At 48.9% G+C, this 10,547-nt stretch overlaps 2 protein-coding genes across 2 annotated transcripts; both read right to left on the bottom strand.

Moving 5' to 3' along the window:
• LOC8059351 (peptidyl-prolyl cis-trans isomerase FKBP15-1) lies at window positions 4,387-7,002 on the bottom strand. Its single transcript, XM_002458935.2, has 6 exons — window positions 6,791-7,002; window positions 6,631-6,680; window positions 5,645-5,707; window positions 5,241-5,331; window positions 4,958-5,062; window positions 4,387-4,770 (listed from the first exon to the last, which is right to left on the bottom strand). Exons 1-6 carry the CDS (start codon window positions 6,855-6,857, stop codon window positions 4,679-4,681), a joined length of 468 nt encoding a protein of 155 aa, XP_002458980.1. The 5' UTR covers window positions 6,858-7,002; the 3' UTR covers window positions 4,387-4,678.
• Window positions 8,683-9,989, bottom strand: LOC8059352 (keratin, type I cytoskeletal 9). Its single transcript, XM_002458936.2, has one exon. It carries the CDS (start codon window positions 9,692-9,694, stop codon window positions 8,975-8,977), a length of 720 nt encoding a protein of 239 aa, XP_002458981.1. The 5' UTR covers window positions 9,695-9,989; the 3' UTR covers window positions 8,683-8,974.

The raw sequence follows: 10,547 nt of genomic DNA on the forward strand, positions 1-10,547 counted from the left end.
ATTACATGAGTTTGGGGAGGTGTGTGACCGTGTGATGCTGATGATGCATCATGCATGCAGCTCATCAGTGGAACCAGGTCTTGTCTTCACCCCCCTTGTGTGTCAGCAACATCAGCACTAATTGCGGGCTAATGAAGAGAAAACAAAGACAGGCCACATATAAAAAAAACATGGAGGAAAAGCTTACATTGCTAGTTTTATTGTTTAGACCGGGATTGGAACTCGGAGGAGTTTCAAAACGGTTAGGCCTTGTTTGGATGTTATCGGAATTCATTTCAATCCATGTGTGCTGATGTGGGTTGGGGTGGAATTTAGTTTAAATTTCACACCAATCCACCTCAACACACGTGGATTGATGTGAATTCGACTATATCTAAACAAGGCCTTACTACAGTACTGTGGATGCAGTATCTGCAGTATCATTTAGTTGTAACTGGTGATATTATTAAAACTGTGTGATATAGCGTGAGCGTGGACGTTTCAGCTTGTACGTACAGTACACGCTTCGTAGAGCAGACGAGCAGTTCATCAAAGGAAACTGCTACAGATACCTGTACTAGTACAGTGGCACTGTGCATTGGCACGCCTTGGCCAGGCTGCTTGCTTCCGATTGCTGACCTGACGGATTGCCGGCTGATGCGTTGCCGTCGCGGCGCCTGGCGCCTGGCAGCAGCCAGCGGTACTCTATCTAGGACCATTTTATTTTTTTTACAGTAGTACATGTCTACGCACGAACTCGACAATGATTCCGTGCCAGCATTAGTTTAGCGCTGCCAATGATAGGAATTACTGTAGACGAAGTCCGGATCATCAGCGGCCGCTCCTCCAAATCAAATGCTCGACCCTGCCGGCGGGCAGGGGCAGCCAGTAAAAACCGCGTACGGACGGAATCACCGGAGCGCAGAGGAGGTGCGCCTCTGAGCTCTGAGTGGCTGGCCGGGGCATCTAATCCCCTGTCAATGATTGCCTCGGCCTCCGCGCCGCGCCCATCCCGCTCTTGATGATTAGTTTAATTTTTTAATCATTAAATAAACAAACAACGCCCGGTCGCCGCCGGCCCCGGGCGTCCTCATCGCCGCCATGATCGCAGGCCGTCGCCGAACAAGGCAACGAGCGAGCCGAGGCGAACAGAGCAGGAGGTAAGTGGGTGGGGGTTGGGTTAGTTTATGCCCGCCACGTGGGTCTGCGGCTAATATAATCGTTCCCTCGCTCGCAAAAGATAATAATAATCCAGTTGGGCTGGCTGGATCGCCCTCTCCATCCATCATGGTCGTGGTGCCGTGCCCGGTCAAGATCTAACCACCGCTCGCTAGTCGATAATCGCCATGGCCACCACACCACCTTCCCCCCCGGCGCGTCAGAATACTGCCTGCCTGCCTTGCTAGTATTATGTACCCATTCCCGCCCATCGGATCGCGATTCGCGATCGACGTCCACCCGGCCGCGTGGGCCCCACCGGCTAGTCTCATCTCCCAACGTACTAGTAGTAGTACTTGCTACTAGGTACGCCTTCGTGATCGATCGCCAGTTGATCTGATCCGTGGCCTTGGAGCTGGATCTCTAACGCTGTCTCTTCCAGCGATCGCGTCGTCTATCAGTTGCTTACTGTGTACAACTAACTCATCATGGATGCTGCATTAGTTCACGTAATTATTGGCAAAGCCACAGCTAGGTAAGACTAGGAGTATTATGTTTGTTGCTGGTAGTGCGACTCGCCGACTCCACACACACATCGTACCGGCCGTGAGCGGAGCGGCGCTGGTGCAGTGCAGTGCGTGTGCGTGTTCGTGTACGTGCAGTCGTCGTCGTCGTCGTCCTCTCCTACGAGTACTCCAACTCCACTGGTGATGATGTGGAGGGAGGGGGGGGGGGGGGGGGGGGGGGGGGGGGCGAGAAAGCTGCCGCCTTTTTTACCGGTGCCTGCCTCTGCCTGTGGCAGGCATCTTTTTTCCCGCTCGCTGCCTGCTCCTCCTCGGTAACATGGCCTCCAATCATTGAGCTTACGAGGAGAGGGTGGGGAGAGTAGCGAGTAGTACTCCGTACCACTGCAGCTGATGCTGTTGTCTGTTGCTCTGTATCTGTAGCCGTAGCAGTACGGAGAGATAAAAAAATGCTGTAAAAAGCAACGGACCGACGGTGATTAGGGGTGGAATCACGGTACGGTTCCTCGAGACATGCCGCAGAGCGCGAGGTGATTGCGTGATTACTGTCCTAATTGGACAGGGATGCCATTGGGACTTGTTTCGCTGCAGGAGGCAGCGCTGTCGTAGACCGGTCGTAGATGGTGTAGTAGGGCAGGACCGCGGGAGGAGGAGTAATACTGTGACTGTGACCCAGCCCCAATCAGTGACTGCTCCTGCTTGCCCTTGCGCAATGCAGCTGACATTCTCCCACTGGGCTCTCGAGCGCCGCTGTAAAAAGCAAAGCAAGCAGCTGCCCTGGGGGCTTGCTGTGCTCCGCTCCGGCGCTCCGGTCCGCTCCCGTCCGGGGTCTGTGAACGCCTGAGCAGCGGCACGATGCGGAGCAGAGAGCCCAGCAGAGATGCTGTGGCTGTACTGTTGCGTACTCCCAAACATGTCAAGTAGAGTACAGTTCAGTTGAGCATTGAACGCGCAGGGCTTTGGACTGTCCTCGAGGGCCAAGGGAACGTCAGTCGGTGATCCTACGCAGCTGCAGGTATCGCTGAGTAGTGCAACTGCTGCTGTCACTGTAGTGGAAATCCGAGGGGAATTCACGACTCCCACCGAGTTTAACTGAAGGCGATGAACTGCGTTCCTTTCAGCATTTCCTCAAGCTTCGCAATGCAGTGGCACTTACTGCTCTGTAGTGGTCACTTTGACCGTACTAACAGTTACCAAGACCATCTTTTTTCTTTTAGCTATTCGGACATTATAGATGACTCCCCAACAGTTGAGTTGAAATGCAGCGTAATAACACACAGCAACGGCGAACAGTGCTCAAGTTATACTAGTTCTACCATCACCACCGTACCATGCATGGCACCAGAAATGAATGAATGAACACAAAAAAACACGGAGCAGACATCAGCAGTCCATCAGGACGTACGCAGACAGTGCTGCTGTATCCCCTCGCGCGAGTTGTGACTCTGTGAGCACGCGCACTGCCCACTGCCCATGCCCACACTGCCGCCGTCGTCGTCGGCGAGGCGTGCGTCGCGTCGCTTCCGCGCCATGCATGCGCGCGCATGCATGCAGCCGGCCAGGGCCAGCTGCACAGCACAGCTAGGCTCACGAACAGTGGCCGAGGCACGCGATGGGAAACGGCAGGCCTTGTCCGCTTGCCCCCGGTGGCGAAAGCCCGAAAGGACGCGACGCCACGGCGAGGCGGAGCGGACACCGGAGTCGCGCGGCGCGGTTCTTCGTCCCGGCATGCCCGCGCCCCGCGCACTGCTCACCGCGTGCATGCATGCCAACAGTCTCGTCACCCGTGGTCGTCGTGGACGCCAAAGCCATGGACGGAGGGAGAAAGGAGAAAGGTGTCTGCGCCCATGCGCGCAAGCACGTCAAATCCGTGTTGCTCCGGACCCCAGGGTGATGGCGCGAACAGCTACCACCTTTGACTCCCATGTCGCCGTCGTGGACTCGTGTGAAACCCGAAACAGAAACACGAGCGCAAGCGCAAGCAAAAGCCTGCAGGGTCAGGTGTGAAGACTGAAGAGACGAGACGCCAGACGGCGGCAGCGTCCGTGCATGCATGCACGACTCTCGGCGTTCTTCACGTAGAAAATTGGTCAAAGTGGGATGCCAAAGAGGCAGCCTTTAGCTAGAGAACGAATCGACACGAGGCCTCGTCTCGTATCGCGTCTACACTTTTGTGCTCGTTGTCCGTTCAGGGTCAAGACCTTTTTTTCTTTTTCAGACGGTTCCGTTGTGCTCCATCGACACGTCAGACGAACATCTCGTTCAATCAGATCTGCTGTGCGTGCGTGCACGGAGCGGCTGCTGAGGTCAAAGATGAGTACACGTACGCGCATGATGCATCGGCCACTCATTCAGACGACAGCAGCCATTGTGCCTTTTGAGTTTTAAAGCCTGTTATCCTCGTCATCGCGTCGGGCGAGAACTGTTGTGTTCCTGAGCGAACGAACAGGCGCAGCTCACGTCGCAGCAGAGCAGGGCCATGTTGCAGCAGTTATTCCTTTGCGCCGATGACAAACCGCATGGGATCCCAAACACAAGCTGCTCCAGCAGTCGAGCCCTGCCCTCGCACAGTTCAAGTCTGATGCACCAGCCCACACTGCCGCAGCTTGTGATAATGTTTCTGGCTGAGCAGCACGCTGCGTGAGGTCGATACATTCTTCTGCGCACAGCAATCAGCGAAGGCAAAGCTACAAACATCAGAGAAGCAAAAGGGCTGGCAAATATGTTGTTTCAACACTCATTGCATTTGGAAATTTTCCAAGCGAAGGCCGAAGGATCGATGCAGCAACAGCCCAAACAGGCTGTAATGTTGAAACCATGGTAGCTTAGACAAATCGAGTTTTCATACGGATCAAAAGGAAACTGTTTCCAGAGTACATATGCAGTCGGTTACATAGACCATTGGGCAAAACCTGACTTGTTTTTGTCACATCTGTAAAACCTAAATTGCCAGCAACCCTTTCATCTAATGAGTGACGCTGCTACACCCCGGAGCTGAAACTCTCCAATGCATTGTATTAGAGCTCGCTATCACTTTCTGTCTTTGCACCGCCAGATGTCTTTCCGTTGACGGCGATAAGCTCAGTGTCGAAGATCAGAGTTGCTCCACCTGTTGAGTAAAAAGCTTCCTGTTAGCTTTATCAAAATTCCTATGCAGCTCTATAGTCCATGGGTGAGACTGTAAAATGTGCATCCGGGAGATGAGGTAAAATGGCCATGCTGAAAAATGAGAGAATCTACACAAATAATTTCTTCACATGGAAGCAGCAAGCAAGCAAACAAATTATCAGCCATACCTGGAATCTTCGGTGGGGAGCCTCGCTCACCATAACCCATCTTTGCAGGTATCTTTAGCTTCCGCTTTTCACCGACGCACATACCTAGCAATCCTTGGTCCCAACCTATAGATGAAAACAACAAAGTCGGTTGGCGGATTTAAGATTGTGTGTGATATAAATAGCATATGCCATTTCATCCATTTTTTTGATGACATGTGCTTGTAGCCCAATACAGTTCTCGTATGGACACTGGGCCATAGATAAACATAGAAAGTTTATTGTTATAGGGAAGGACAATAACCTTTTATCACTTGGCCATTTCCAAGAGTAAATTCAAACGGGTCACCTCTGTCGTAGCTAGAATCAAAAACCGATCCATCAGTGAGTGCCCCCTGCAGCATATCAAGCCTTTCAGCTAAATAAATAAGAGAGAGAGAAAAGAGGAAAGCGACGCTGTAGGTAAAGTATCAAAGAGTGCTTAAATCAAACATGAAAAGGCAAACCATATATGGGACAAGATATTTTGAATCTACAAAGAGCATACTGCCAAGCAATTAGCACAGTTCTTCTGCATAACTATATTAATTGTGTTAGTTAAGGTATATCTGTAGCACCCATGAGAAAATCCCTTACAGGGCTACATCACTGAAAGATCAATGTGGAAAATACAGCAAGGCTAAAAAGGTATATAGATCAGGTACTTACACGATAATGAACTTTAATTTTGTCTCCTTTGTGTGCTTGCAGGGTACATGACTCAGGCTTGTACTGAAAGGAACATGAGCAAGGGAAAATCAATGCCACACAGAATCAAAAGGGCACCTCTCCTTTCAAAATGTAACAAGAAAACTACACTCAGATAAATCAAATATTTGATAACACCGTAATTTTATAAGAATAAGCAGAAGTTGGAGACACGCAATTCTCCAATATCACACTCCCTAACTGACACGTCGGATTGTAACCATATATTCTACTTATTATTACCATGACCCAATGATTCTTAGTTTTCTGTTTGAACTTTGAAGTGGTAGCCATAATCCAAAAGGACCAAAACAAAGGATATACCCTTTGAATAAGACCCCAAACAGAGAACTTCAGCAACATTACAATGGTTATCCCTAAAGAGGTCTGACTGTGAGGCCGTTACTGGAGGCCACAAGTCATCGCGCAGCCTGGTCCAGAATCTTGATACAAGGTACTAGTCCAATAAAGTCCCTTCTCCAAAGGTAGCAATAGGGAGGGAAACCATCTTCAACACAGGCTAGCTGGAGATTTTAGACCTCTTCTAGTTTGACTGTTTGAGCATCGACTACAAGAATTTAACGAGAAGTGAACAAGGAACAGTACCGCAATCGTTTCCAGTATTCATCTTTGAATGACACAAAATAAAAATCAAGTGAAACTAAGTGCATTGGATGACTCCACAATGTTGCGTTAAAGGGGTGAGAAAAGGAACCGATTTTGCAGTTGCAGATCCGCGTAGCTCGCTATCCTAAGCCGACCCCTTTCTGAAGTCTGCAACCTTAACATATTTCAACTGACGCCCACGAATCGGAGGCTGCAGACCTTTTTTGCAGGCAGTAAATGAACTAACCAGCTAATACCAGATCCGCCAGAGTCCGCAAGGGTAACAAACAATTAAACGGGCAGAGAGAGTTGACCCGGTTAGGAGGTTACAGAGCACACACCTTGACGCCGATCTGAAGCTCGGTGACATCGCCGGACTTCTTGGCCGACGCTGCAGACAAATCGCAAGCAATGATTTCAAAGCACATCAAGGCAAACGAAAAGGATGGCGGACGGCTCAAACGAGGCGGATCGAGATTGGAGGTAAATACACCTCGTTACCTGTCAGGAGGATGGCCGCGGCGGCGACAGCGGCCGCGAGGCAGATCAGCTGCCGCTTCTTCCCCATCTCGCTACCTCCGGCAGCCCTGCTCCACAGTCACTGGAACCTTCTTCGTGCCCGCTTTCTGACTTCCCGGTGCCGTCGTCCGTACGTATTGGGTTGGAATTGCTTCTCAGTGGGCTCCTGGCCCATCTGGCCAGCCGCATGGTAAGGCCCATTTCCTGATATTTCGAGTGGCCTGCACATTTCGAGGCAGCGACAATGGATGGATAAAAGTTTCTAAAAAAAAGACAATGGATGGATAAAATTGTTTAGCACGAGTAGGTACGCGGGATCAACGGTGCCCACAGCTTCTAGTTGGACATTTCCAGTGAACTTCGCGAACGGGTAGATCAAATATAATCCGTCGTTATCGTGAGTATTTATTATTCATATATTGGCGCACGTCATTTTTGTGATATGAGAACCGAGTAAGCAAGCTACTAGGGTTCAATCGTTCAACGGGTTCAAGTAGTCAATGCTAGCTGATTGTGCATCCACGTGGAGTCCAACTAAAATAAACCCACTCGGCCACTCGTTAGATCATCACTTGGGGAACAAAAAGAGCCCTGTATTATTTAAGGAACTATCGATGTCAAAACATGATAAAACACACCCATGAAACACACACACACACAGCATAAGTGTCTCTCTTTCAGTCCCCATAAGGTATTTTAGTTGGGAAGGTTCACCATGGATGTGAAAAGTTCAAAAATTAACCATTTCATCGCGCACGTACTCACTTGAATCCAATCTTTTTACCAATGGTATGGAGTCACTACAAGTTAGTTGAGTAAGCGTGTTTGGTAGGGCACCTGTTCGACTTCGGCTTCGGTTCCTCCAAAGGAGTCGTATCAAACGTTTCGTAGGATGAGTCATTTTTTAGTAAAAAAAAAGTCAGAGTCGTTTTGGAGGAGCCACAATGTGTTTGTATTTGGTTTGAGAAACGATATCATGTGTTTATTCCTTTAAATTTTGGTGGAATCACCTCATTCTTTATGTCTATATTAATTACTGTTATGAGGGATTGGCAGGTTTCTAGATCAACCCATTCACTCCATGAACAAAAAAAGTAAGGATGAGTAAGAAGATGATGGTCCACCTCATTTCTCAAACATAAACCTCCCCTTAATGTATGTTTATCCACAACGTTGCGGCAACAAGTTTTGCAGACAACCAAAAACTACATATAGAATCATACACTTTACTTTTTTTAGGACTAGTCGTTTCAGTGAAAGGCCCGCTCATAAAGGTACATTTACACATATTGGGACTAGGGGCAAAGCGACCGTGTGGCAAGCGCGGAGTGAAAACTCTCTACCTCTCAAATATAATTTAGAAACGAGTGGGTAGAAGGGTTGGTTTTGGTTCACTGTTAAATTTGAGCTTTTACAACAATTTCGTCAATCTCTTGAGATCTGCCAACTAATTTTTCGAAAGTGTTTATAGGAGTGAGGTGTGTATGCATATATATTTAAAGAGATGAGTATGCGTGCTCGTATTTAAAGGTAAACTGTACTGTGTTTCAAAGAAAGAACTCACGGTTACATAACATCGGTGGTGGTTTTAATTTTGCAATCCTTTAAAATTTAAATTATCATTTATATATAAGTAGTACAATACATTTTTACACTATATATATCTATAAAGAAAGTAGTATAGCGCACTTGCTGCCTTTACACTATCTCATCTACAAGCAGTCGAGCACATAAATCATACATTGATACATACATACACATATGTATATCATATATGCGCATTCCGTAGACATGTTATTGCAGATGTATGTACACATACGGCCGGATTTTTCATCTCCATATATCACAGCGGAAACTAAATACGACACTGGATGGCACACTCGGAATATATAATTACTTTATTTTTGATGCAACAAACGGCTCCAGGTGAGCTCTAGCTAGCTAATTAATGACACACGAAAAACGGGTTGATCACCCGATCGAGAAAAAAAATTAATGACACACTTATTAAGGGTAGTATGTAGTACGCTGTACGCGGGTGAAGAAGAAGGTGTAGTGTAATTTCACGCAGATGCAGATAGTAGACCTGTCGTCGAGGTCGAGAGAGATCCGTGAGCATGCATACATGCATGGCACCCCGGCCGTATGTGTGTATATATATGCGCTTCAGTCCCTGTCGTTGAAACCGAACTTGCGGTCGAAGAAGTGGCCGACGGCTTGGAACGCCGGGCCGAAGAACCCGCCGCCTCTCCTCCTCTGGTGGTCGTCGTTGTTGCTATCGTTGTCGTACCCACCACCAGGAGCGCCGTACACGTGCACCGCCCTGGTGTTGATGTACAACGGCGACCTCGCACCGTCCTGGGGAGCCCAGAAGGCGGGCGGAGCGTTGTTGTACGGCGGTGCGTCGCCGCCGGTGCCGTGGGGAGCGCTGTTGCCGTATCCGCCGCCGTAGGGAGAGCTGTTGCCGTATCCGCCACCGCCGTAGTAGGGAGAGCTGTTGCCGTATCCGCCTGCGCCGCCGCCGCCGTAGTAGGGGGAGCCCACTACGCCGCCGCCGCTGTAGTGGTGGTGGTTGCCACCGCCGTTGTAGTCGTCGTCGGTACCGACGCCGTTGCTGTTCATGTGGTTGTAGCGGTTGTCGCCGCCGGCCTCGTCTTTGCCACCACCGCCGCTGGTGTTGTTGGTGCCGTACCTGGGGTAGTCGTCCTCGGCGGCAGCGTCGGCGTCTTTCTTGCTGCCGCTGCTCTTCTTCAGCCTCGAGGACCCGCGTTTCTTCCCGCCGCCGGTCGCTGCCGTTGTCCTGCCCGCCGGCGAAGTTCGATCTGCTGTTCCACATCGTCGATCCCTGGTACCCACAGCAGACATGCATGCATGTACGTACAACATATATAAGAGAGTCGATCAAGATGATGAGCGAGAGGATACTAGTAACACAGGAATTTGAAACAACACTGCTAATGTTTCTGCTTGCAGGCGTTCATTTGATCTACATACACACGTACTTACAGCTATAGCTAAAGATAGATATTTGGAGACCGGAGATATGCAAGCAGTAAAAAAAAAAGTGAAAAGGGAGAGAGAGAGGAAAAGAAGAGGCTTTGGGTTGGAGCATGCATGCGCGTTCGTACCGGAGATAAGCCAAATAGCAGTATACTCCCAAGGGGCGTAATAAGCAGCTAGGTGCCTTTGCAACGAGCAGTGAGAGCAAGCAGGCAAGCAGCCTTCATAAAGGACTACAAGTCAACGTCTACTCGGAGGTCAAGAGAAAAAATGCACTTTTTTCCGCAGACTCCATCAACCATGAGCAGAGAGAGAGAGAGACGGTCCAAATTATTTCCATCATTGTGCTGTTCTGGTTTCGCTGAAATTTAGCTTATACTAATGCTAATACTGAAATATTATGAAAGAAAATAGTATCAGATACTACTAATATATTTGTGGATAACTCCTAGCCAACAAGAACCCAACATATGTCTAACACCATCGGGTGCGACTAAACCCAAAGGAATGAGAAGACAATAATTCTCCAACGTTTGGACAATCAAAGAACATACGTACATCGAGTTTGTTTCATCAGCGTCACAAAAACAATCTCTCTTATTTTCCACATTTTCCCTGCCATGTATCTTCTCTTTAGAGTACGTTTGGATGAGCTAAAGCTACTTACTAGTTCAGCTAAAAATTAGCTGAGCAATTTCAACAGCTTACTATTTTTGCCGTGGATGTTACGTGATATTAA

Source organism: Sorghum bicolor, chromosome 3, assembly GCF_000003195.3.
Source record: "Sorghum bicolor cultivar BTx623 chromosome 3, Sorghum_bicolor_NCBIv3, whole genome shotgun sequence".
Classification (NCBI taxonomy): domain Eukaryota; kingdom Viridiplantae; phylum Streptophyta; class Magnoliopsida; order Poales; family Poaceae; genus Sorghum; species Sorghum bicolor.